This window comes from Hypomesus transpacificus, chromosome 5, assembly GCF_021917145.1.
Source record: "Hypomesus transpacificus isolate Combined female chromosome 5, fHypTra1, whole genome shotgun sequence".
NCBI classification, from domain to species: Eukaryota; Metazoa; Chordata; class Actinopteri; order Osmeriformes; family Osmeridae; genus Hypomesus; species Hypomesus transpacificus.
The window spans coordinates 3,392,943-3,420,925 of NC_061064.1; the positions used below are offsets into that span (position 1 = coordinate 3,392,943).

At 45.7% G+C, this 27,983-nt stretch overlaps 1 protein-coding gene across 1 annotated transcript; it reads left to right on the plus strand.

The window, feature by feature from the left end:
• Nucleotides 1-1,540: 1,540 nt before the first annotated feature.
• LOC124468268 (fibroin heavy chain-like) lies at nucleotides 1,541-27,392 on the plus strand. Its single transcript, XM_047020926.1, has 58 exons — nucleotides 1,541-1,883; nucleotides 4,031-4,249; nucleotides 4,327-4,443; nucleotides 4,623-4,649; nucleotides 4,750-4,824; nucleotides 7,122-7,199; nucleotides 7,292-7,678; nucleotides 7,903-7,980; nucleotides 8,094-8,141; nucleotides 8,264-8,326; nucleotides 8,400-8,444; nucleotides 8,550-8,624; nucleotides 8,805-8,852; nucleotides 9,006-9,197; nucleotides 9,331-9,363; nucleotides 9,480-9,983; nucleotides 10,081-10,113; nucleotides 10,198-10,674; nucleotides 10,783-10,815; nucleotides 10,917-11,432; nucleotides 11,541-11,573; nucleotides 12,520-12,957; nucleotides 13,066-13,098; nucleotides 13,200-13,841; nucleotides 13,941-13,973; nucleotides 14,090-14,191; nucleotides 14,328-14,360; nucleotides 14,492-14,740; nucleotides 14,835-14,867; nucleotides 14,982-15,056; nucleotides 15,251-15,316; nucleotides 15,436-15,474; nucleotides 15,570-15,737; nucleotides 15,929-16,030; nucleotides 16,191-16,253; nucleotides 16,351-16,407; nucleotides 16,525-16,626; nucleotides 17,244-17,270; nucleotides 17,381-17,407; nucleotides 17,495-17,509; nucleotides 17,628-17,651; nucleotides 17,986-18,159; nucleotides 21,491-21,550; nucleotides 21,644-21,892; nucleotides 22,025-22,246; nucleotides 22,341-22,376; nucleotides 22,490-22,546; nucleotides 22,679-23,611; nucleotides 23,703-23,759; nucleotides 23,851-24,030; nucleotides 24,192-24,227; nucleotides 24,362-24,406; nucleotides 24,546-24,581; nucleotides 24,852-24,923; nucleotides 25,020-25,076; nucleotides 25,395-25,427; nucleotides 25,738-25,803; nucleotides 25,909-27,392. The coding sequence occupies exons 1-58, from the start codon at nucleotides 1,808-1,810 to the stop codon at nucleotides 25,953-25,955; spliced, it is 7,845 nt and encodes a 2,614-aa protein (XP_046876882.1). The 5' UTR covers nucleotides 1,541-1,807; the 3' UTR covers nucleotides 25,956-27,392.
• Nucleotides 27,393-27,983: the final 591 nt, after the last annotated feature.

Sequence of the window (27,983 nt, forward strand, 5' to 3'; positions counted from 1 at the left end):
AACAATCCCTACCCTCACTACCTCCATCACCCTCTCTCTGTTTGGCTTTCTCCTTCTCTCTTACTCTCTCATCATCCTCTCTTTTAATGCAATGCCGTTGGCTTGTCTGTTCCAAGTCCTGTTACCCCCAGACCCAGAGAATGTTCCGGCGTTGCACCCAAACCCAGGCCCTGCAAGACAGAACCAGCCAGCCCAAACAAGGAGAAAAAGGCACAATTTGGAGGTTCAGCCCCATAACAAAAGGCTGAAAAAATCACATGCAGTTTCCAGGAAAACCCCTTTGTGCTCCTTTAAGGAAGCCGAGCTCAAACCTAGCTCCAAGGAGAGCAGAGGAGGCAGGGATATTTGTGTATACAAGGTAATGAACAAAGACCCAGGGGTTGTGGTAGTAAAAGTATTTTGCAGGCAGGTGACTCATAAGAAATGTTATCACCTAGGTAATGCATTTTGTTTTGACTGTTGTTAGGTTGAATTATGTGTGTGTCTGTGTTAGTGTGTGTGTGTCTGTGTGAGTTTGGGTGTGTGTGTCTCACTCTCTTTTGCTCTCTCTCTTTCTTAAATCAAACAGTTCCTGTCCACAGGTAGTGACATCACGGTCAAATGAGAGTCTACATCTCTCTACATCTCTCTCTCTCTCTCTCTCTCTCTCTCTCTCTCTCTCTCTCTCTCTCTCTCTCTCTCTCTCTCTCTCTCTCTCTCTCTCTCTCTCTCTCTCTCTCTCTCTCTCTCTCTCTCTCTCTCTCTCGCTCTCTCTCGCTCTCATCCCCTGTCACATTACAGTATACACCACAGTATAATAATACATTCCCACAATAATGGTCATAGGTGCTAATTTATTTCTGCCGGGTAAATGTTTAATTCTTTAATTATGTGGTTGTTCATGAATAACAGGTTTACATTTCAGTTTCCCTGGTTGGTGACATGACTTCATGTTCTCTTCAGGAAAGGACTCTGTGATGAGTGGAGCTCAGCCAAACACCCTCCACCCCCTCAGCACAAAAGTACTCACTGGACTCACAGTCTGCACACACACAGACACACATATCATACACACACACACACATACACACTCACGTCACTGAGTGGATAAAATGGCCAGGACACTATGAGAGTTCACGGTCTGTGTACCTGTGTTTTAAAATAAAGAGAATAATTGTACACATTCTTGGAGGTTTGCATGATGTGTAAACTTCTGAGAATTTCTTTTAAAACACAGAATTGTAATTGCCTTATCGGGCCAGTTCAGTTACTTCTTTTCATGGACTTAAAAATTACGTCATTTAGAGTCCATGAGAATATCTGGCAGACAATTACCTCTATTTTTATTTAAGTTTTCTCTCTTTCTTTTTTTTCTCTCCATCCCTTACTCCCCTGCCCATTCTTTCCCCTTTTTGATTGGGTAGGATGAGATGAAGGGTCCCCCCAACTTTCTCTCTCTCTCTTTCTCTTTCGGTCTCTCTCTCCCACTCCCTCCATTTCTCCCCCTCCATCTCTCTCTCTCTTGCAGCCAAACTTGCTTTGTTGGCAGGAGTGACCCAAATAAAAGCAGCCCCACCAGTCACAAGGGGGGAGAAAAACCCACTTGGTCAAATGAAGTGATCCATTGAACCGAATGTGTGTTCTTTCTCTCTCTCCATCTCTCTCTCTCTCTGTCTCAGCCAATTACCTAGTGTCCTGTCTTGCATCTCTCCTTTTTTTCCTCATTCATTCGCCCTCCTTCCTTTCCTGAAGGCCTTGGTGAGCCCTGATAGGCTTGCAGAGAATAAAACCTTGGGCTTGGGAGAGGAGAGGGACATTTGGGAGCGAGATGGCGAGAAGGTCAGTGGCCTCGTTCCTACATGGATTCCTGCTCCTCGGTCTGTGGAAGCCGTCATTGCAAGGAGGTAAGACATAATTACTACTATGGTCATCGATGCTTAGCTGCACAACACCTGTGGCCCTGATGGAACCTCAGGTTTGACTAGAGAACTCAAAAACATTGAGCATCTCTTGAGCTGGTATGTGTACAGATTTTTATGCATGTTGTATGTTACGGGGTTGCTGGGAGATGCCACATCCAGCACAGGTGTCTGGGAGTGGTGGATTAACCTGCCTGGTTGTCTAGCAGTAGAGAACTCTGCAGCTATGACCTGAGGTTGTCTAGAGGGGGGTCAGATGGCTAAGCGGTTAGGGAGTCGGGCTATTAATCAGAAGGTTGGTGGTTCGATTCCCGGCCGTTATACGTTGTGTGACGTTGTGTCCTTGGGCAAGGCACTTCACCCTACTTGCCTCGGGGAGAATGTCGCTGTACTTACTGTAACTCGCTCTGGATAAGAGCGTCTGCTAAATGATTAAATGTAAATGTAGATGCTCTCCCCTCTGCATGTTCTGAAGCCATGGCATCAAAGGATGATCCACTAGTTTATATTTCATACCTGGGGTCTGATCTAGTGGTGATGGAGATGATCCAAGGAGACCACAACACTGACTCCTTCAATGTACTACTTCTATTGTTGGTATTGTTACATTTGTGTAGAGGCATAAAGCCTTCACTGTACCTATCATTAATTCCAATAAGTCCAAGTACAAGTTTTTAGTTATATGCACATGCAGCAGAGTTATTGTCAAGGAAATGTGTGATTTTCAGGCCAACCGTGCAAACAGTAGACTTACGGAATATATAGAGATAAGATATACATAAATAAATTCAACCTCATGTAAACAAGGTACCGTATTTATCTAGTATATAATAGTCTGATATACTCCATTAACTATCCATCTTTTATTTTTACAATGTTATAAAAGAAACAAATGAAAGCCCTAGGAGAATTGTATGAAGTTCCCTCCTTGTAAGAGAATGCTAGTGGTACTGGATATGCTCTTCCAGCCTGTTACATCATTTGGAATCACCCAGGACTCAATCCCAATGAAACACAGGGATGGAGTCCGATTGGTTGCTTGGTTTCTGAGCCTTCGTTCTCCTGTAGGTCATTGGAAGCTTGCTGTTACTACTCTTACTCTCACACACATAGAACCAGTTGGAGAGTGTTTGTAATGACATCAGTGTTAACACTGACCCTTTACATGACCTACTATTTATGGTGTCCTACAAAATAACATTGAATAGCTTCTCCAACAAGTCTTAAACTCTTCTTCTTTCTTCTCCTCCTGTCCAACTGGGAGGTCTGTGTTTCTGCCACCTCATTGGCAAATGACTGAAAAGGTAGTGCAGGCTAAGCAGTTTCCTCTGAATGGCTCAAACATGCATGGCTTACATTTTTAGTTCTGTAACCCCCATTTAAAGGGCTCCCCAATGGATCTGTCTCCTTCACATGTGGGAGTGGGACTCCTTAAAATGTTTCCTTTTATAGTTGTTCTCTATTTATGGCTATCGTGCTTCGTGAAATACGATATATGTGCTGAAAAGTGTGAGAATTATAACCAAATAAACATTCCTTTTGGGTGAAGGGGTGAGTCTTATCAGCTGCAAAGAAACCCACCACAGAGAAGGTTATCTGTTATCCATCAACCTTTAACCCCATCCTGGTCTTCAGATAATGTATAAATTACATTTGACAGTTCATAAAAAACTCAGTTGTGACTATTTGCATGGCACCATTCTACTTTCTTGGCAGCGCCATTCTAGCTATTTATGCAAACAAGCTAAACCATGTGTTCTAAATTCCACAACAGGCAATACAAGGAAAACTAGGCTTCATTAGCTCTGATGGATGACTCATAGGATTGCAATGGTTCTGGTATCCCTTAAGAGTCCAGAACAATGAAAACATGGTCCAACATTAGACCAATGTTTATGTGCAGATAAGGCAATGGTTTTGACTGTTATTTGACCAATTATTAATATGGAAAACATGGTTTATGAAAAACTAAGAGAGAGACATTAGCTGTCGTTGATTCTCCACTAATGTCTTACCTTGTTGTTACACAATAACAGTAGATAACTGTGTGTGTGTGTGTTGTGTGTGTGTGTATTTGTAGACATACTGTCTTAAATGATTTTCACAGATGTTGTTGTATTGCTTTGTTCTAGGTGTCTACATACCTGCAGGTGCAGGGGGAGGAGCTGGATTAGGAGCTGGGACAGGACCAGGAGCTGGATTTGGTCCAGGTGGTAGAGCAGGAACCGGATTTGGTCCAGGTGGTGGAGCAGGAACCGGATTTGGCCCAGGTGGTGGAGCAGGAGTAGGCACTGGGCCAGGAGGTGGGGCCGGTGCTGGCCCTGGAGGCTTTGGTCCAGCAGCTGGTGGAGGTGATTACTTATTTAGCTAAAAAACACAATTTAATCACTTTACAAGTACAAATCTTGTTTTTATATTTTGTTTGCAGCTGGACGAGGAGGAGGCCCAGGAGGCGTTGGACCAGGAGGCGTTGGACCAGGAGGAGTTGGACCAGGAGGAGTTGGACCAGGAGGCTATGGAACTGGTCTAGGGCCTGGTGGAGCAGGTGAGGAGATCAACGTACAGTATGGATTATAGATATGACATACAAAAGGAAAGAGGAAAGAAAGTAGGAGACTAGGAGTAAGATACATTTAGTTATGGTAGCATTATGTATTCTTCTCAGAAATAGCTTAATTTAGTCACTCTACTGATTCTTGTTCTTGATTCTTGTTCTCTCTACAGGAGCTGGTGGTAAACCTCAAAAAACAGGTAAAACTAATCCAAATTCTTGAACTCAATTTCATATAAAGACTTAATATCAGTTGGTCTGCATTCTACCGTAGACTGATAGTTGAATCTAAATTCCCAGGCGGTGGCTATGGTGTTGGAGTCGGAGGTCCTGGAGGACTCGGGGTCGGATTTGGAGCTGGTCTAGGAGGAGGAGGCAAATGCTTAAAACATTCTTCCATCATACTCACCACCTGTAACACAAAATATGAATGAGTTAACTTAAACCACCACACTTCAACATAACTAATCAGTTTGACGTCACTCCCGGACATGCCTCTGTAGAAATCCCCTATTACAGTCCAACATTAGTAGGCATAGTCATTAACTGCCCACCCCAGTGAGCCCACCCATCGTTGCTGCTCCAAATTTGTAGATCAGATATCATGTAGGTACTAGTTCAGGTGCTGTCTGATTCTGGAAGCCTTAGCAGCCAAGTCCAAACAACAAAGACCATGCCATAATAATCTGCATCCTCTGTCCCCAGTGCTTTACAATAAGTGGAAGTCCTCCACACTTTACTCAGTTCAGTGACCATGCCCCTCTCATAGGAAACTACATATATTGTTCCACTGTATACCTTCCACCCAAAGTTCTGGGATTAATTTTACTAAGATTTACCCATTATTTCATTTCCTGACACAGCAACAACATCTATATTGTTATAGGGGCCACATGCTGACAAAACTCACATGCACACACACACACACACACACACACACACACACACACACACACACACACACACACACTCACTCACTCCCACACACACACACACACACACACACACACACACACACACACACACAGAGATAAGAGCTAACGACAGCACAGTCTGATTAAGAGTGGAAGTTGTCACGTCAGACCGAGAGTAATCAGTTTTGTCCTTCTCTGTTTTTGAATCCATGACATATGGCTCTCTCACATAGGAATGTTGGTGACACTATCCGAGTCTTTCTTGGAGGTTATGCCCCAGCTCTGTGGAACCTCTGGATTCCACCCATTACGTCTTGATGTAGAAAGTATGTCACTGTGTAAGCACAGGAAGCAGACACACAGAGGTCACAGTTTCCAGTTGACCACAAGTCTTGTAATATCCTTAGTTTATCATTCACCCATTTTACTTAATGCATTCAGTCTGTGCTTATGCTGCACAGCTTCACTATAAAGATGTAGACCAAAACATCAATTTTGCATTACCTGAAGAAGCATTAACTGAAGCAAGCCAACCAAGAGGCTGTGTATTTTAAATTGACTTGCATCACTCATCTATGTTTTACCAGAGAAGGTTGATTACTGGTAAAGTTCTCTCTTACCTCTGTATGTGCAGTGACTACTACAGTGTCTATTCAAATGAGCATGGGTACTATTGCTATACAAGTATAGAAGTCCAGTGACTATGGAGTACAAAGTGAAGTAATGGGACAGCTAAGTTCTAACAGAAACGCTGTCGTCAAAGAGTCAAAGACTAAAGATTGAGGTATTGTTAAACCACAGAATCCCCTCACCTCAGCGTACATTGCCTCACTTTCAGTCTTCAAAGGCCTCTCCCTGGTCTCTATTATGTTCTCTCTTTCAAGGGCCTTTGCAGTGTTGTATTCCCTCTCTGTTGTGTGGTAAACATTTACTGACCTGACCATAACCCAGCCCAATGAGACTTTTAAAAGGTTTTAAAGTCAAACATCCACACTTCAAACAGGTTTGTAAAAACGTCCCAGGGAACATATTGGTGTCACAATAAACCCGGCCACGGAACTGAAGTGTTACAGTATTGAAGGGTCAAAGCACCAAACGACAGATTGAATTCATTAATAAATGAGATAAAGCCCATTTTCTACTTTGGGGAACATAACCAGATAGGCCACCAGAGGGTACACTATCAACTTCCCAGTTCAGTCCTGCTGATCAACCTCCTTCAATAGCTTATAAAGTCTTGAAGAATTGCTTCTGATGTTCTTCACATGCTGTAGAAGGTAAAATGTTCTTAAGGCGTTTAGAAGGAAAAGTACATTTCAGAACAATAAATAAATGCCATGTTCTCATTAGGATATGGAGGCTTCGGAGCAGGGGGTGTGGGTGGAGGAGTACGAGGAGCAGGGGGTGTGGGTGGAGGAGTACGAGGAGCAGGGGGTGTGGGTGGAGGAGTACGAGGAGCAGGGGGTGTGGGTGGAGGAGTACGAGGAGCAGGTGGTGTGGGTGGAGGAGTACGAGGAGCAGGGGGTGTGGGTGGAGGAGGCCTCGGAGCAGGGGGTGTGGGTGGAGGAGTACGAGGAGCAGGGGGTGTGGGTGGAGGAGTACGAGGAGCAGGTGGCCTGGGAGCTGGTGGTGTTGGATCTGGAGGTCAGGGTGCAGGACTAGGACCAGGAGGTCAGAACGTTTTCCTTGAATCTGAGGTATTGATAAAAATAAAAAAAAAACACTGCAAATTGTTGGTTAATTTCTGTCTCACCTCAGGTGGCTATGGAGGTTATGGCGGATATGGTGGACCTGGTGGGGGTCAGTACCCTGGAGCCCAGAAACCCCCCAAAACAGGTACAGGCTTAGGGTGCAGTAGGTAGGACCACACAAAATGCTATTAGATTTGTATTTTTGTATCTATAATTTTGTATTTTTTTTGGCATTAGGAGCAGGAACAGCACTGGGAGGCACCGGATATGGGCCTGGAGGTGGAGGAGGATACGGGCCTGGAGGTGGAGGAGGATATGGGCCTGGAGGTGGAGGAGGATATGGGCCTGGAGGCACTGGAACAGGTCCTGGTGGTGCTGGTGGAGTTGGGCCTGGAGGTGCTGGTGGAGTTGGACCTGGTGGTGCTGGTGGAGTTGGGCCTGGTGGTGCTGGTGGAGTTGGTGGAGTTGGACCTGGTGGAGTTGGGCCTGGTGGTGCTGGTGGAGTTGGGCCTGGTGGTGCTGGTGGAGTTGGGCCTGGAGGTGCTGGTGGAGTTGGACCTGGTGGAGTTGGGCCTGGTGGTGCTGGTGGAGTGGGCCCAGGTGGAGCTGCTGTGCCAGCAGGAGGTCAGTGGTAGAACCTTGGTAAAATATTCCCTCACACAGTGAACAGTAAATACACAAACCAAGACAAAAGGAGTGACTACTTAATAGCATTTGACTTCACAATACTATTTATTTAAGTGTTCACTATCAACTATTTTTTTTTTATGATGTAAAGTGTAATATCAAGGTTAAATTTAGTATTAACAAAGGGGCATTTAAAGAAACTGTTTGATATTCTGCTGCAGCACCAGTGTTGCCTCAGACTGGAGTGCCAGGGGGAGGACCTGGAGGGAAAAGCAGTGGAAAAGCCTCCAAAGTCCCAGGTAAACTACAAATCCCAGAATTCAACTCATTATGGAATTACAAAACATGATTATAGGATGCAGACCATGCTATTCCACTGTAGAATTTCCTAGAATGTCTGTTATTCATACAGGTGTTGGATTACCTGGACTTTATCAAGGGGGAATTATGCCTGATCAAGGTATGTCAAACAATAAAAATGTTGCATTTAGGTTAATCTTTTTGGTGACAGTTACTCAACACAGTGGGATGTTCATCATCTGCCCAAGCAGTGTGTAATCTCTCACCCTGACTCCTATTCAGGTTTTGGAGGCCGTGGAGTCCTGCCTGGTGTTGCCACAGGATCTGGACTTGGACCCCAAACTGGTAAGTTGTCTAGTGGCTGAACTAACCAACCGCAAGTCTTTGTCCCCTCTGACTTTGTCTGCTCTCCTCCCAGGATCTGGAGTTCTTGGCCAGGGAGGAGTTGGAAATGGAGGTGGAGGTCAGTGAGCCTAAATTAAAAGGACAGCTTGACATTCTTGACATAAATGTTGACGGATGTTAAATTTTGGTATTGGTTTCATAAGATGTATATTTCTGCCTTTAGCTGGCCGAGGCAGTTTTGGTGGACAGCAGCTGCCAGGAGTGTTCCGTGGATACCCCCTCATATCACCCAAGTCAGGTACTGTACCCGAGACAAACATCAAAAGGCAATCACATTTTAAACAGTACAGATTTCATAGTATGTCATAGAGAGTGTAAGGAAAAGGCCATACTCTATATATGTCCCAATAGTGTGACCTCTTTCTCTTTGCTCTTCATGTTTCTTATCTGCCTCTTCTCATGCCTTCCATTACCATAGGAGCTGGGGGTAAATCAAAGTCTCCAGCCAAAGCTGCTGCTAAATACAGTAAGACAACGATAACATTTAGTAATCCAGGTTGATTAGTAGTTCTCTCGCTTAGCAGTTTTAAGATTTAATACAATCCAATACCAAAATCCAAGCAGATAACTTGTAAACTACTGGCTTCAAAGATAAACTTAGCATTACGTTTCCTTCCAGGTGGGGGTGGGGCTGGAGCCGGAGGTGGGCCAGGTCAAGGGACTGGAGCCGGTGGCGTCCTTGGCGGTGTAGGTGGAGTTCCTGGGGGAGGTGGAGGCGGTCTTGGTTTTGGAACCGGTGCTGGAGCTGGGGCCGGCACTCAGGGAGGACCTGGGGGTGCTGGTGGAGTTCCGGGAGGAGGGCCTGGAGCAGGTGGCTATGCGTGTGACTGCAGGAGTTATCTGAATCTTTAATGACATTACATTTTATAAAGATTCCAGACTTATTTCATGTGATAGATTTTATATTCTTCTTCAATCAATGTTTTTCACTTCATATCTTACAGGCTATGGGGCTGGTGCCAAAGCACGTAAATATGGTAATTTACTTTACCATATTTTACCTAGCCATAGTAAAAAAAATTACCTTTACCATAGTAGCTTGACATTACTTCTATTCATTATGTTCTGTATTTACTACCTCCCATCACTCCAGGTCAAACTGGAGGTGCTGGTACCGGACTTGGCCAAGGAGTTGTACCTGCATCTGGGATTGGAACTGGAGGAGTACTAGGGGGTGGCTATGGTCCTGGAGGAGCTGGTACTGGTCCTGGTGGTGCTGGCTATGGGCCTGGAGGGGTGGGTACTGGGCCTGGTGGTGCTGGCTACTGGCCTGGAGGGGCTGGTACTGGGCCTGGGGGTGTTGGCTATGGTCCTGGAGGGGTGGGTACTGGGACTGGAGGTGCTGGCTATGGTCCTGGAGGGGTGGGTACTGGGCCTGGAGGTGTTGGCTATGGTCCTGGAGGGGCTGGTCCAGGAGGGGCTGGTACTGGGCCTGGTGGTGCTGGTACTGGGCCTGGTGGTGCTGGCTACGGGCCTGGTGGTGCAGGAACTGGACAAGGTGCTGGCTATGGTCCTGGTGGAGCAGGAACTGGACCAGGAGGTGCCGGCTATGGTCCTGGTGGAGCAGGAACTGGACCAGGAGGGGCTGGTAGTGGAGGTACTTTGTTATCAGAATTATAAGATCTTATTTTGAATAGGAAATTAGGATGTCATTTTTTGGGAAACAATACATTTCTATATACTTTATGTTACAGGATATGATCGAGATGCAAAAGCTCGTAAATATGGTAAGCACCTCCTTCTTATGTTGCATTAATAAGACTGTGAGATAAAGCTGAAATGAGCATCTTTGATGGTTCTTCCTCTTTTAGGCATGCTTAGTGGTGCCCTTGGAGTCCCAGGTGGTGGACAGGGTGCTGGACGTGGAGGACTTCAAGGAGGAGGTGCTGGGGCTGGACTAGGCCAAGGAGGAGTCTCTGGCGGAACAGGCTATGGTCCTGGTGGTGCAGGAACTGGACCAGGAGGTGCCGGCTTCGGGCCTGGTGGGGCCGGAATTGGACCAGGAGGTGCCGGCTTCGGGCCTGGTGGGGCCGGAAATGGACCAGGAGGTGCCGGCTATGGTCCTGGTGGAGCAGGAGCTGGACCAGGAGGTGCAGGCTATGGTCCTGGTGGTGCAGGAACTGGACCAGGTGCTGGCTATGGTCCTGGTGGAGCAGGAGCTGGACCAGGAGGTGCAGGCTATGGTCCTGGTGGAGCAGGAACTGGACCAGGAGGTGCTGGCTATGGTCCTGGTGGTGCAGGAACTGGACCAGGAGGTGCTGGGCCAAGACCTGGAACTGGAGCTGGAGGTACTTTAGCATAATTACTGTAGAGGTATGTTAAGGGGTAATGTTAAACTGACCAATTATGTTAAAGTTAGGTGGCTTCAGTCAACTAATTCATGTTCTGTGTTACAGGATATGATGCTGATGCCAAAGCTCGTAAATATGGTAAACTCATTCATCTCCCTTTAAAGGTTTTACATCACAGCATGGATTACACCAAAGAATAAAGCTGAAATGGGCATCATTGATATTTCCTCCTCTGGTAGGCATGCTTAGTGGTGCCCTTGGAGTCCCAGGTGGTGGACAGGGTGCTGGACGTGGAGGACTCCCAGGAGGAGGTGTTGGGGCTGGACTAGGCCAAGGAGGAGTTCCTGGCAGAACCGGCTATGGTCCTGGTAGTGTAGGAACTGGACCAGGAGGTGCCGGCTATGGTACTGGTGGAGCAGGAGCTGGACCAGGAGGTGCCGGCTATGGACCTGGTGGAGCAGGAACGGGACCAGGAGGTGCCGGCTACGGTCCTGGTGGAGCAGGAACTGGACCAGGAGGTGCCAGCTATGGTCCTGGTGGAGCAGGAGCAGGACCAGGTGCTGGCTATGGACCTGGTGGAGGAGGAACTGGGCTGGGAGGTGTCGGCTATGGTCCTGGTGGAGCAGGAGCAGGACCAGGTGCTGGCTATGGACCTGGTGGAGCAGGAACTGGACCAGGAGGTGCCGGCTATGGCCCTGGTGGAGCAGGAACTGGACCAGGAAGTGGTGGGCCAAGACCTGGAACTGGAGCTGGAGGTACTTTTGCATAAATACTGTAGAGGTATGTTAGGTGGTAATGTTAAACTGACCAATTAAGATAAAGTTAGGTTGTTTCAGTCAACTCATTCATGTTCTGTGTTACAGGATATGATGCTGATGCCAAAGCTCGTAAATATGGTAAGCATATTCATCCCCTTTTAAGGTTTTTACATCACAGCATGGACTACACCCAGGCATGATGCTGAAATGGGCATCATTGATGTTTCCTCCTCTGGTAGGCATGCTTAGTGGTGCCCTTGGAGTCCCAGGTGGTGGACAGGGTGTTGGACGTGGAGGACTCCCAGGAGGAGGTGCTTGGGCCGGACTAGGCCAAGGAGGAGTGCCTGGCGGAACCGGCTATGGTCCTGGTGGAGCAGGAACTGGACCAGGAGGTGCTGGCTATGGTCCTGGTGGAGCAGGAACTGGACCAGGAGGTGCTGGCTATGGTCCTGGTGGAGCAGGAGCTGGACCAGGTGCTGGCTATGGTCCTGGTGGAGCAGGAACTGGACCAGGAGGTGCTGGCTATGGTCCTGGTGGGGCAGGAACTGGACCTGGAGGTGCCGGCTATGGTCCTGGTGGGGCAGGAACTGGACCAGGAGGTGCTGGTTATGGTCCTGGTGGAGCAGGAACTGGACCAGGAGGTGCTGGATATGGTCCTGGTGGGGCAGGAACTGGACCAGGAGGTGCTGGTTATGGTCCTGGTGGAGCAGGAACTGGACCAGGAAGTGCTGGCTATGGTCCTGGTGGGGCAGGAACTGGACCAGGAGGTGCCGGCTATGGTCCTGGTGGAGCAGGAACTGGACCAGGAAGTGGTGGGCCACGACCAGGAACTGGAGCTGGAGGTACTTTAGCATAATTACTGTAGAGGTATGTTAGGTGGTGATGTTAAACTGACCAATTATGTTAAAGTTAGGTTGTTTCAGTCAACTAATTAATGTTCTGTGTTACAGGATATGATGCTGATGCCAAAGCTCGTAAATATGGTAAAGTCATTCATCTCCCTTCAAAGGTTTTACATCACAGCATGGATTACACCAAAGAGTAAAGCTGAAATGGGCATCATTGATGTTTCCTCCTCTGGTAGGCATGCTTAGTGGTGCCCTTGGAGTCCCAGGTGGTGGACAGGGTGCTGGACATGGAGGACTCCCAGGAGGAGGTGCTGGGGCTGGACTAGGCCAAGGAGGAGTTCCTGGCAGAACAGGCTATGGTCCTGGTGGTGCAGGGATTGGACCAGGAGGTGCCGGCTATGGACCTGGTGGAGGAAGAACTGGACCGGGAGGTGCTGGCTATGGTCCTGGTGGAGCAGGAACTGGACCAGGAGGTGCAGGCTATGGTCCTGGTGGAGCAGGAACTGGACCAGGAGGTGCTGGCTATGGTCCTGGTGGAGCAGGAACTGGACCTGGAGGTGCTGGCTATGGTCCTGGTGGAGCAGGAACTGGACCTGGAGGTGCCGGCTATGGTCCTGGTGGGGCAGGAACTGGACCAGGAAGTGGTGGGCCAAGACCAGGAACTGGAGCTGGAGGTACTTTAGCAAAATTACTGTAGAGGTATGTTAGGGAGTAATGTTAAATTGACCATTTATTTTAAAGTTAATTGGTTTCAGTCAACTAATTAATGTTCTGTGTTACAGGATATGATGCTGATGCCAAAGCTCGTAAATATGGTAAAGTCATTCATCCCCCTTCAAAGGTTTTACATCACAGCATGGATTACACCAAGGAATGAAGCTGAAATGGGCATCATTGATGTTTCCTCCTCTGGTAGGCATGCTTAGTGGTGCCCTTGGAGTCCCAGGTGGTGGACAGGGTGCTGGACGTGGAGGACTCCCAGGAGGAGGTGCTGGGGCCGGACTAGGCCAAGGAGGAGTGCCTGGCGGAACCGGCTATGGTCCTGGTGGAGCAGGAACTGGACCAGGAGGTGCAGGCTATGGACCTGGTGGAGCAGGAACTGGACCAGGAGGTGCCGGCTATGGTCCTGGTGGAGCAGGAACTGGACCAGGAGGTGCAGGCTATGGACCTGGTGGAGCAGGAACTGGACCAGGAGGTGCAGGCTATGGTCCTGGTGGAGCAGGAACTGGACCAGGAGGTGCAGGCTATGGACCTGGTGGAGCAGGAACTGGACCAGGAGGTGCTGGCTATGGACCTGGTGGAGCAGGAGCTGGACCAGGTGCTGGCTATGGTCCTGGTGGAGCAGGAACTGGACCAGGAGGTGCTGGCTATGGACCCGGTGGAGCAGGAACTGGACCAGGAGGTGCTGGCTATGGACCGGGTGGAGTAGGAACTGGACCAGGTGCTGGCTATGGTCCTGGTGGGGCAGGAACTGGACCTGGAGATGCCGGCTATGGTCCTGGTGGGGTAGGAACTGGACCAGGAGGTGCTGGGCCAAGACCAGGTATTGGAGCTGGAGGTACTGTAAGATAACAGCTATAGCAGGCAATAAGAATGTATTATCAGTCGTATAGATGTTTACTGATGTCAATCAATATATACGTGTTATATTTCACAGGATATGATGCAGATGCAAAAGCTAGAAAATACGGTAAGTTATTATCTAAACTCTGTATTATCTATTCTGAATTTGTCATTACATTTATGTATTAGATAGTAAATAGTACAGTATTCAATGATTATCCATGATGGTTCCTCCTCTGGTAGGCATGCTTAGTGGTGCCCTTGGAGTCCCAGGTGGCGGACAGGGTGCTGGACGTGGAGGACTTCCAGGAGGAGGTGCTGGACTAGGACAAGGAAGAGTGCCTGGTAGTCAGGGCAATGGTCTATATGGATTAGGTGTTGATTATGGATCAGGAGGAGCAGCAGGGACTGGTCTTGGGCAGGGAGTGGGACTTGGGTCTGTGTTTGTATAAGCTAACTAGTTGCATGCTCTATCCCATAGGATATCCTGGTGGGTCTAAGTCTCAGAAATACGGTAAGTCATTTTCACAATTTCCAAATGTTACTATATTTTTATGTCAACCTGTTATTGAGCATTTATCTCCAAACCTAAATCACATTATATTTCCATTATACACTTTAATCACTCTATTGTGGTCCGCACAGGTCCTGGTGGAGGTGGCGGAACCCCTGGTGGTGGTCTGGGTGGCAGGTTTGGTGTCCCTGGAGGAGGTGCTGCCCTGGGAGGAGGTGCTGCCTCACCCTTTGGTCCTGGGGCAGGAGGTGTAGGAGGAGGGGTGCCTGGGGCTGGGTATGGAACTGGAGCAGGTCCAGGAGCAGGTTATGGTCCAGGAGGTGGATATGGAGCTGGGGCCGGGGCAGGACCTGGGGCCGGATATGGACCTGGCTCAGGAGGTACTAATATCTAAATGACTGATCTGATCAATGTAACTTTGTTTTTCAGAATGCTGTTATTAATGAAAGAAATGTTTTTACCTATAATTTCAAGGATACGGACCGAGATCAAAAGCTGCTAAATACGGTATGAGTATTCATGATCCATCAACTTGATAATCATGCCCTCTATCCAAATGTTTTACCTGTGCACCTGCCACCTCACCCATCTGATATCTCTCCTCTTTCCTGGGTGGAGCAGGGGGTGTGCCAGGTGGCGGTGGTGTCCTTGGCATTGGGGGGGTGCCTGGTGGTGGTGCTGGGGCTGGACTAGGAGGCAAGTTTATTGGTGTTACTGGTCCAATATTAAGAGTTAATTCACACACACACAAACACATACACATTTGTTCAGATATGTCTTGGTGGGGGACCAGGGGACTATGGTGCTGGACCAGGTGAGATGAAAAAAATCAAACAAACAAACAAATGAAATGTTAACAAAATGGTCCAATTGCTAATTTTCTAACATAGGAGGATATGGTGTCAGACCAGGGGGCTATGGAACTGGACCTGGCGGTTATGGAACTGGACCTGGGGGTAAGTCTGTACTGATATGGGAGGGGGAGGGAAGAAGGTACATATTGCTGTAACAAAGTGCTTGGTAAAGTTTGTATTCTGCTTTCACTGTTTAATCACTGATAGTCTGTGATCCTCAGGATATGGCCCTGGAGCTGGATCTAAAGCAGCCAAATATGGTAAGAATAGGTTTCCTTTCTTGATGGTCCTTTCATTTACGAGAAATGCATTTAATGTAGTGTGTAAAATGTTTACTTATGTTTCTTGACTATAGGTCAACCAGGTGGGACTGGAGGAACAGGAACAGGGACTGGACCTGGGACTGGAGCTGGGGCAGGAGCTGGTGCTGGGGCAGGGGCCGGGGCAGGAACAGGTGCTGGGGCAGGAACAGGTGCTGGGGCAGGAACAGGAGCTGGTGCTGGAGCTGGGGCAAGAACAGGGGGTAAGATGCTCGAAAAGAAATTTGGGTACAGCATAGAGTAGGTCATGGGATAATAACATGACTTTACAGAGAACATTGATGGTTTTCCTATTCTCGTGTGTTCCTGGTAGAGCACCCGCAAGCAAACTTTCAGAATTTAGTTGATTTTAAAAGAAGTAGGTGGAGGATTTGTTTTGTTTGTCTTTACAAAGGAGTGTCGGGTGGAACCGGAGGCACAGGAGGTTCAGGAGTCACACCTGCCCCAGGAGTAACAGGAGGTGAAGCAACAGCTGCAGGCACCGGGGCAGGAGCAGGTTAGTCATATCCAGGGCCTTTCATATACATTTAACAAGAAGCAGATCATGCAACCACATATCAAATGTATCTATCGGTGATACTTTTTGGTAATCTCATCTGCTACTTAGGCAGATGTTCTCACTTCTAGTCTCTCTCTTCCCATCCTGCTCCATCCAGGTGTTCCCACTGGTGCTGGAACTGGAAAAGAGGGCAAGGATGGTGATGGAGCTGCAGGTACAGGTGTGGAAATGTTAAATCAGATGAAGCATTGGCAGTTGAATCAACAGTCCATTATTTACATATTCCATGCATTCCACTGCATTTACCTTTGTTAAAGGTGAGCCTGGTGGTGCTGGGGGAGTTCTAGAAGGATCTGGAAGTTCTGGAGGTGACGGTATGCTTATAAAATAGTTTAACTTAACATCTTAAATATATACAGTATATTAAGATTTAACAGTTAATGACTTTTGAGTGGCCAAGATGGGTTTGCTGATGGGTTTGTGTATGGTAGGTACTGGCATCACAGGTGGACCAATAGATGGAGGGATTGAAGGAGGACTGGACATAATCACTCCTGGTGGGACTGGAATCCCCATCATTGGTGGGAAACCAGGTAAGACTGGAAATGAACTCTTCAGGTCCATAGCAGTCTAAAGAACAATAGCTAATGGCATGCAATAGCACTCATAGAACAAATTAGTTCATTTATACAGCCCACTATTTCTGTATCTAGCTTTGCCATTTTCATCTGCATCATCCACATTGTCATTTTCTTTGTGCTCTGCTTTCAAGACAAAACAGACCTTGGGGGGACCTCTGTTCCAGGTTTGGCTTCATGCTGTTGACATTCCTGATCTTTTGAAAATCATATCTTTCTGCTTCACCATCACCACTCTATTCTCCTTGCCATCCCATCTCAATGCCCTTACCGCTCACCTTACCTCATCTGCAAAGGAAGCTTGACCATCAGTCTATGTCTGGTTAGCTTGTTCAAATGCAACCCTCACTGGCATACTCTTTGTACTGCAATTATTCTGACAGCTTTTTTACTTCCCTGTAGGTTTAACAAGAGCATTTCCATCTTAGGTTCTCCATCAGTTTAGTGTTGAACCAAGTTCAAGATTTGACTCTAAAATATGACCAAGAAATGTTTGTACAAATGTTTGTATGTATTTATTGTAGCTTTTTGCATTGAGGGTGTTTATTGTAAAAGTAAATGTTATTTTACAGGTGGAACTGGAGTGCCAGTACCAGAAAGTGAGTGATGCTTTTTATTATAATTGTAAAATAAATATATCTTATGGTATGACTGCATTCAAAGTTATATTTACTGTGTTACAATATGAATTTTGTACCTGTGATTCTAGTTGGTGCTGGAGTAGTCCAACCCAGTGGTAAGTATTCAGTTGTTTACTGATTTAAGAGTTCATGAAAGCTGATTTATTATTTCATAACTATGTTCCCTTCCCTTATATGTACAGCTGGGACTGGTGTTGGTGAGTATCATAACATTTTACTCTAATTTTGTAAAGCATGCGATAGGTGATCTAACATTTTGTGTGTTTCTCTAAAAATATTTCTTACTCACTTGATCGTTCTTCCTCTGCTCTACAGCTGGAGCAGGAGTGCCCTCTGGAGGTGAGAATGAGCATAAAAACATCACAGTTTCGTGTCAGTGTCAATGCCCAGTTCAGTGTCTCTACCTCTCCTTCACATTATGTGATACATAATCTGGTGGTGTGACTTGTGACCATGGTGTTTTTGCAGCGGACTCAGGTCAAAGCCAGTCTGGTGCTGTGGAGTGTTGGGTAGACATGTTACATTATGGGGAGACTACAGACTAATAATGGCATGAAATAACTATATAGCCAAGAGACGTGTCAACTGAAATCTGGATACTGAACTGCCTGAAGTTAGGACCTACATAACATGGAATCCCTGAGTGATATGAAACATTTGGTCTCTTCATCAGGTTCTGCTGGTTCCTCTGGTATTGGGATTGGTGTGGGGTTTGGATCTGGTACGGGTGTTGGTGAGGGTACTGGTATTGGCATTGGTATTGGATACGGCTCTGGTGGGAACTCCGGGGGTACCGGGGTCGGTCTCGGTATCGGTATCGGTTCCGGTGGTAAAGATGGAGGAGGAGGTAAAATGTTCGCTGGTACAGTGTGTGACTGACCAGTCTATAAAATGATAGTGGTATGGCTGGGCAGTGACTTCTACTAATGGCCTTGTGGTGAAAACAACAACTGCTGGGTTTGCTGATGGTCTGCTTTGGTGCACGGTTTTTACTAATTATGATTTTGAGCCAGTGTAAGGGCAAATTACTCCTAAAATAACATTATCCTGTTTAAAGTGCATATGGACCATTAAAAGTTCTAATTGAATCCTAAAATGTCCTAACAGTGCTCTAACCCTGTGAAGAGGTTTATGTTTTGATTTGATTAGATTAGTCTGGTCATGTGGTCTGGATGTCTCAGACATATAGAAAGGTGAAATTGGACTTCTTTCCGCTGGCACCAAGAAACTAATCAATAATATCAATGATGAAAACCCAACTAACCATTAAGTTATGCTGGATTGTTCAGAAAGAAACTATAACAGAATAACAAAATATATAAATAACATCTGGTAACACTTTATTTGTATTTAAAGCCTTTATAAACTATTTGTAGACTAATTAACCTTTAACCCCACACAGAAGATTGTTGTTAGTCAGTAATTTATCTCCAAAACTGTTTATACTTGGTTTACAAAAAAAAGTTATTAATATGTTATTCCCAACATATACGCAGTTAGTATACATTAACGCAACTGCGCAGCAATGGATTGCAAATGTGCAACAAGCATTACTTTCAGAGTAAAACAAGCTGCAAGTTTCCCAGTGAATATAGAACAAACAAAGACCGTATTGATGACAAATTCAGTCCCCTTACTAACAGTGTTAGCCATGTAATGTTAAGTTTTAAGGCCTTGGACTATGTCTTAGCAGGTTCGGGCACAGGCATTGGTATAGGTATCGGTATTGGTGCCGGCGGAAAATCCACTGAAGAAGAAGATAAAGGTGATGGTTGCATGAAGCACATTTTACCAGAACCAACTGTTGTAAAATGTCAGAAAATTGTAAAGTTTTCTGTAACACAACAGCCATATTGAATAACATTAGATGATGTTGTGCTAAAACGTTTTTAACAAGAGGAAATGGAAACCATTTTGATAGTGGCTTCCAGAACATAATTTCCACATCGGTGTGCATTGTTGGGGTCAATATTGGGGACTAAGTGACTTCTACTAATGGCTTTGTGGTTAAAACAACAACTCCTGGGTTTTGTTGATGGTCTGCTTTGGTGCACGGTTTTTACTAATTATGATTTTGAGCCAGTAAAAAGAGAAATGACTCCTAAGATAACATTATCCTGTTTAAAGTGCATATGGTCCATTAAAACTTTCTAATTGAATCCTAAATGTCCTAACAGTGCTCTAACCCTGTGAAAAGGTTAGTGTTTTGATTTGATTAGATTAGTCTGGTCATGTGGTCTGGCTGTCTCAGACATATAGAAAGGTGAAATTGGACTTCTTTCCGCTGGCACCAAGAAACTAATCAATAATATAGTCAACAATAATGAAGGCCAAACTAACAATTGAGTTATGCTGCCCCTGACGGATTGTTCATAAAGAAACTATAACACTTTACCAGAGTAACAAAATATATAAATAACATCTGGTAACACAATTTTAATTTAAAGCCTTTATAAACTATTTGTAGAGTAATTAACTTTTAACCCCACACAGAAGATTGTTTTTGGTTAGTCATTTATCTCCAAAATGGTTTATACATAGTTTACAAAGAATAGTTATTAATACATAATTCCTAACACATAAGCAATTAGTATACATCAACGCTACTGTGCAGCAATGGATTGCAAATGTGCAACACGCATTACTTTCAGAGTAAAACAAGCTGCAAGTTTCCCAGTGAATATAAAACAAACAAAGACAGCATTGATGACAAATCCAGTCCCGTTACTAACAGTGTTAGCCAGGTAATGATAAGTTTTAAGGCCTTGGACTATGTCTTAGCAGGTTCGGGCACAAGCATTGGTATAGGTATCGGTATTGGTGCCGGCGGAAAAACCACTGAAGAAGAAGATAAAGGTGATGGTTGCATGAAGCACATTTTACCAGAACCAACTGTTGTAAATGTCAGAAAATTGTAAAGTTTTCTGTAAAACAGCAGCCATATTGAATAACATTAGATGATGCTGTGCTAAAACGTTTTTAACAAGAGGAAATGGAAACCATTTTGACGGTGGCTTCCAGAACATAATTTCCACATCGGTGTGCATTGTTGGGGTCAATATTGGGGACTAAGTGACTTCTACTAATGGCCTTGTGATGAAAACAACAACTGCTGGGTTTGCTGATGGTCTGCTTTGGTGCACGGTTTTTGCTAATTATGATTTTGAGCCAGTATAAAGACAAATTACTCCTAAAATAACATTATCCTGTTTGAAGTGCATATGGTCCATGAAAACATTCTAATTGAATCCTAAATGTCTTAACAGTGCTCTAACCCTGTGAAAGGGTTAATGTTTTGATTTGATTAGTCTGGTCATGTGGTCTGGCTGTCTCAGACATATAGAAAGGTGAAATTGGACTTCTTTCCGCTGGCACCAAGAAACTAATCAATAATATCAATAATGAAGACCAAACTAACAATTAAGTTATGCTGCCCCTGACGGATTGTTCAGAAAGAAACTATAACACTTTACCAGAGTAACAAAATATATAAATAACATCTGGTAACACTTTTTAGTTATTTAAAGCCTTTATAAACTATTTGTAGACAAATTAACCTTTAACCCCACACAGAAGATTGTGGTTAGTTAGTAATTTATCTCCAAAACTTTTTATACATAGTTTATAAATAATATTTATTAATACGTAATTCCCAACACATAATTAATTAGTACACCTCAACGCAACTGTGCAGCAATGGATTGCAAATGTTCAACAATCATTACTTTCAGAGTAAATCTAGCTGCAAGTTTCCCAGTGAATATAGAACAAACAAAGACAGTATTGATGACAAATTCAGTCCCCTTACTAACAGTGTTAGTCAGGCAATGTTAAGTTTTAAGCCCTTGGACTATGTCTTAGCAGGTTCGGGCACAGGCATTGGTATAGGTATCGGTATTGGTGCTGGCGGAAAATCCACTGAAGAAAAAGATAAAGGTGATGGTTGCATGAAGCACATTTTACCAGAACAAACTGTTGTAAAATGTCAGAAAATGTAAAGGTTTTCTGTAGAACAGCAGCCATAGTGAATACCATTAGTTGATGCTGTGCTAAAAAGTTTTTAAGATGAGGAAATGGAAACTATTGTGAAGGTGGCTTCGAGAACAATTTCCACATCAGTGTGCATTGTTGGGGTCAATATTGGGGACTAAGTTAATTTGAATGATTTGTTTTTGCAGGCGCTTCACTTGGAGACATTGCTGGTGGGCTTCCTGGAGCCAAACCTCTAAAGCCTCCAGGTAACATAAAGAATGAACAGGCTCCGAATGGATGGTGTTTGGGCTGTGTTCTCCTAAGTTATGCTGGTGCTCAGGTGTGCTGCCTACCCATAGGTGTCCCAAGAGGAGACACACCTGGTGAAGGAGATGGTGAAGGTGCAGGAGTCATCGAAGGAGGTCCAGGGGGTGTAGGAGGAGGACCAGGAGGAGTTGGAGGTGGACCAGGAGGAGTTGGAGGTGGACCAGGAGGAGTTGGAGGTGGACCAGGAGGAGTTGGAGGTGGACCAGGAAGTGTGGGAGGTGGTCCAAGTGGAGCTGGAGGAGTAGGAGGAGGACAAAATGTCACCATAAAACCACCCAAGGGTACTTGTCATAATACATTTAACATTACATACTAGCTATGTGGCTAGAATTTGGCCCAGTCTCTGATGCGATTATGATAAAGGTAACCATAATTAAAATGAGGATCATTATGTCTTGTGTCTGCACCTCCAGGATATGGCCCTGATGGGGCTGGCAGCCTGGGTGCTGGAGGAGTGGGAGGAGGTCCAGGAGGAGTTGGGGGTGGTCCTGGAGGAGTTGGGGGAGGTCCTGGAGGAGTTGGGGGAGGTCCTGGAGGAGTTGGGGGTGGTCCAGGTACAGGAGTGACCGGAGGGACGGGTCTTGGCCCTGGGGGCGCTGGTGGTGTAGGAACTGGAACCCCCAAACCTGGCAAAAGTGAGCTACATTTTTTGTCAGTAGTTACATATTTTAGCTGTTTATACTGCCAGTTACAACTAACTGACAAGGATTTATCTTGCTATCAATGCAGGCTATGGAGGAGCTGGGGCCGTCCTACCCGGTGGTGGTATGTATATTTTTTATCTTGCCTGCCCAAATGCTTCAATCAGTTCAACGGTCAACCCCCAAAAAGTTCTCTTTTTATATTACGAAAATTTAACAACAAAGCTTGTTTCTTAGGTTTACGTTATCCGACGGGAGCTGGAGTGGGACAGGGATCGGGAAAGCCAGGCAAAGGTACATTTACACATTCTCTATGTTTTTTTTACAGTTACATTGTTATGTATCTACTGACTGGATATCAAACATATGTTTGGAGAAAACAATTTAGCCAAGTAAAGTTAATGATAACATTTCTCTTGTACTTAGGATATGGGGTTCCTGGCCAGTTTGGAGGGGGAAGGGGAGGGGTCGGGCCAGGGGGCTTTGGTGCTGGTCCTGGGGGCTATGGACCAGGTGGGGCTGGAACTGGTCCTGGGGGCTATGGACCAGGTGGGGCTGGTGCTGGTCCAGGGGGCTATGGACCAGGTGGGGCTGGAACTGGTGCTGGGGGCTATGGACCAGGTGGGGCTGGAACTGGTCCTGGGGGCTATGGACCAGGTGGGGCTGGTGCTGGTCCAGGGGGCTATGGACCAGGTGGGGCTGGAACTGGTGCTGGGGGCTATGGACCAGGTGGGGCTGGAACTGGTCCAGGGGGCTATGGAGCTGGGCCTGGGGGCTATGGACCAGGTGGGGCTGGTGCTGGTCCAGGGGGCTACGGACCAGGTGGGGCTGGAACTGGTCCTGGGGGCTATGGACCAGGTGGGGCTGGTGCTGGTCCAGGGGGCTATGGACCAGGTGGGGCTGGAACTGGTGCTGGGGGCTATGGACCAGGTGGGGCTGGAACTGGTCCAGGGGGCTATGGAGCTGGGCCTGGGGGCTATGGACCAGGTGGGGCTGGTGCTGGTCCAGGGGGCTACGGACCAGGTGGGGCTGGTGCTGGTCGAGGGGGCTACGGACCAGGTGGGGCTGGAGCTGTACCAGGGGCCTATGGAGTTGGCCCAGGGGGCTATGGAGCTGGTCCTGGAGGATACGGAAGCAAACCAAGCAAGAGGGGTGGTGCTGGAGGTGCTCTAGGTGGAGCTGGCAGTCTCGGGGCTGGAGGACTAGGAACAGGACCAGGAGGACTTGGCAGAGGCCTCGGAGGAGGCCAAGGAGGGGGTCTAGGAGGTGGTCCAGGTAGCTATGGACCTGGTGGAGCTGGTGCTGGAGGAGGTCCAGGGGGAGCAGGTCCTGGAGGCTTTGGTGGAGCTGGGGCTGGTGGTGAGTTCCACCTCAAACTATATACTTTATCATTGTTTGAAATCAGCCTTAGTATTTTATCAAAGTACATACAACATTTACCTTTTTTCAGGTCCCAGATATCCAACTGGTGCAGGAACAGCGACAGGCACTGGAAAACCATCCAAAGGTATTTCACAATAGATTACACAGTTTATTTCCTTAAAGGGTATGATATGGTCTTAATATTTACACTAAGCTTATTCATCTTACCCTTCCAGGCTATGGGGGAGCTGGTGGCAGTGCTGGAGTTGGACCAGGTGGCTATGGACCAGGTGGTTATGGACCAGGTGGTGCTGGAGCAGGACCAGGTGGCTACGGACCAGGTGGTGCCGGAGCAGGACCAGGTGGTTATGGACCAGGTGGAGCTGGAATGGGAGCAAGAAAACCAGCTAAATCAGGTCCATACACAGTGATGGGTCACACCAGAATCTGTAAACAATAAAGCTCATCCAACTCAGAATTCACCTATATACGAACATAACTGTTAAAAAATGCAACAAAAAAAAAATAGTACTATTTCACCTACTTATTTTACCCTTCTCTTCTTCCATACTTCTAGGTTATGGCTCCTTGGGCGGTGCGGGTTATGGACCAGGTGAGGAAGAAGTCAAGCTTTGACAGCCTGTGCACATCATGAGTGCATGTTCAGGCATATTTATACTCCATTACATATCCATCTCACATCCAGTAAAAGACCTAGACTCTAACACACCTGTACCTGTCCCCCAGGTGGAGGAGCAGGGGCGGGACCAGGAGCAGGAACAGGGGGCCTAGGTGAGCTGTTGCCCCCAAAGTTTACCTTTCCAACAGGGGTACCTGGGGTGTAGTTGTAGCAGGTGTTAATGCTCCGCTATGAAGCCTCTGACTGAATGTAGACTAGGATAGGCTTCTAGTTAATGTGTCCTCTTTACAGGGTATGGCTCCCTGGGTGGAGCTGGATACAGACCAGGTGAGAGGGATCAAGTAACTCCTCTAGCACTAGATGTCAATGTTGCAGTACCAGCACTCTAGGCCCACATACACTTATGTATGTTTGCAGCACGCTCACACCTGCGCACATTATTCGGTCAACCACAGATCGGCGTAGCTGAGTGTGCAATTGTTTGGCTAACCTTGGACACCAGTCTTGGTTGTTGAGAAGCTCTCCAGTATTGTTCTTTGTTCCAGTGTTTCGAGTAGCCATCCTTGATACCCAACATGTTTTTTGCTTGTTCTTCAGGTGGAGGACCAGGAGGAGTGCCTGGTGCAGGAACTGCAGGGGGAGTAGGAGGTGACCCAGGCCGGTTACCAGGTGAGCTGGAGAATCTCTATTCAACATCTCGCTAGTTGTGCTGATGGAGGATTTGAGTTTCTGTGTGGTCCCGACTACAATGTGTCTGTTCTGCAGGAGGGGGTACTGGCTATGGTGGTGGCGGTCCTGGTGGTGCTGGTCCTGGATATCCAGGTAACACATCACTACCTCTCTTGCTTTTGATGTTCATCTGAAAAGATAAATTCCTTCACTATGTAACGTGCAGTGAACAGAGCATCACTAGCAAAACAAAAAACTAATATGAACAGTACAATACAGATTTACTTAAACGTTAAGAGTCCCTATTCACACATCATGTTATGGGGAAGGTTTTTGTCTGCAGTGTCATGGCCCTACTTGTTGATATTTTAACGTTTTCTTTCATCCAGTTGTGGAGGTAGATGCCTGTGTATGATCACATGAAGGACTATCAGTTTTTTATTATGAGTAATCTGGGTTGGTCTCTTTCAGGTTCTCTAGGATACGGAGCAGGAGGACAGAAATGTAAGCATACTCTCCTCTGGCATCAACATCACAGCACACATGGTGCAATTAATTACAGTCATGACCACACACACCCCACACACACACACACACATACACACTCACCACATGTTATTCTAGGTTGACTCCTTCCACTCTTTCTCTCTCTTCAAATTAATATCCCAATTACTTATAGAAATAAGAATGTTTCAGCCCATTTGTTCATGTCTGTTCCTGTGGTAACTAGGGCTTCCTGCAACATTTTCATATGTCAAAACACACTAAACATAAGGTCACAGTTTAAAACAGCTTATCCCATTCTCTCCTCCAGCCAAGGCAGCAAAAGCAGCCAAGTATGCTGCCATGCAGGGCTTCCTGGGAGCAGGGGGCTACAGAGGTAAACCAGCGCACCGACTTATGTGATATTATCATGTAGTCACAGGAAAGTGCCTCAAAGAGGTATTACTGACACTAACACACAGTCTTCGCTCATGTCTGGCAGGGGGTGCTGGATGCCAGGGAAAATACTGTGGCAGGAAGAGGAAGTGAGAGACCAACAGAAGGAAGTGAACTCATTAAAAAGTGGTGCTACTGCCTGATCCCGAATGTACTTTTTTTTTAACTTGCCTTGGAAGCTACTGCTTCGTTTGTACACGAGATATGAACGCAAATTTATAGAGTTTGACCTACTGTACCAAAGTTTTTGTTATTTCAATGTGCATTGTCACTCACTTTAACTTGTTCAGCTACTAGCCCACACCATGAATCCTGCTTGTGTAAAACACTGATACAGAGGACCTCTACAAGGAACGTCCCTAAACCTGTCTGTATAGTATGCTGGCACTTACAACCTTTGCTGAGGCTTAGACACCTGGGCTATATTTACAGGATGGCTTCAGGTGCACAAGCTGCATTGGTTTTTCTTAAAACCTTTGATTTTAAATGAGTGTCACATGTTTGTGTGTGCTTAAATCTGTCCCATGGTTTCCAGAGACAAAGGCTGCTGGTTTAGTAGAACTGTGAAATAGAAATCAGGATATATCTGAAGAGTAGTGCTTCGGCTACTGTTTTAGATGTATTTGAAGATCTCTCAACCTTCAAAAGCAGTGTTAGTCTGGAGCAACTCTTCTATTTAAGATAATCATCTTGCATCAGCACCGTCTAAAAATATGGAAACTTATCATCCCTTAAGCTTTTGGCAAAGGTTATATTAGGATCTTTTGAAGTCATCTGTAGTGCCTTTACAGAATATATTTCAAGCCATTTGATACTGGCATCATGTGAATGGCTATGTTAGACCAAGTGAAATAGTATCAGTGTCTAAAAACATATATTGGTGTTTGGGCAACCATATGGGTTTAGTTTATGTGTCTGAAAATGTGCATGTGTCATGTCTCTTGTTTATGCAACACTGAGGATATGATTATGATGACGTTTGCCTTGTACATTAGCAGTTCATTAAAGATAAATGTTTGGTAACATTATGATGACGCTCACCACAAGCTAGGTATCAAAGCTCTACTGAGGTCAGCATCGGATTTCTGATTGTTTTACCTCCACTGATGCTTGTTTTATTCACTCTGAACTTGACAGTTCATGTTTACTTAGCTTTTTAAATTATGAAATAAACCAAAGAAATTACAATTTGCCATTTAATCTCTGTGCAGGATTGTATGTGCGTTAAGAATACGTATTGTGTGTATGTCTGAATTGTAAAATCTTTTCAGTCAAGTGCATTATTTTGTGCTTTGTTTTTTAATTCTCTCTGACACCAATATTACCTGTGATGTCAATTTGAATTAAGTGTCTGAGTTTGACACAGTTTTGGGCTTACCCTTGTGTTTATATCGTTAAGCCCTGTCAAGAATAATCAGTGTTTTTGACATCTGTTGTTGTTTTAATCTGATTTTTTAAGAGATAACAATGCACCTTTTTAACAGAAGACGGTTTGTAAGACTTTCTTTCATAATTAAAGAAATGACCAGAGCACTGTTTGATGACTATTACTTTAAGTTTAGTCAGTATAACACATTATATCTTTTACCAGAACATTTCTACCAGTGTAAAAGTTGAAATACCAGTACCAGTTGAAATAATGAACTACAAATACATTCACTGTCACCATTACAAATAATACAATAACCCCACAGAAGTGAGAACGAAAGGCAGGGTACAAATAAGGGGATTGGCTGTTGTGCCATACCATTTTAGACTCTCTTCAGCAAGCTGAAATAGATAGCCCTTTTTCTCTCTCTCGAGTCTTCGACCTTCTGGCCTCAGCATGCTGACATTCTGTATTCGTGAGATACAGTTTGGCTCCTGACATAGTATACCGCTCTAATGAATTACAACCTGGGTCTATACTTAGATGCACAGGTCTATAAGAATTTCCGCTGCTGGAAAAATAACTACATCTATTTCAATAAGGAGTGTGCAGTAGCATAAAAACATCCATAAAGATTTTGCACATAAAATGCTCCCCCATTCTGTTGGGGTAGGAATTCTGGCCTCCTTTGCTTTGCCAGCATTTCCTCTGCAGTCTGAATAGAGTGTGTTGGACCAGCACTAGGACAGTGC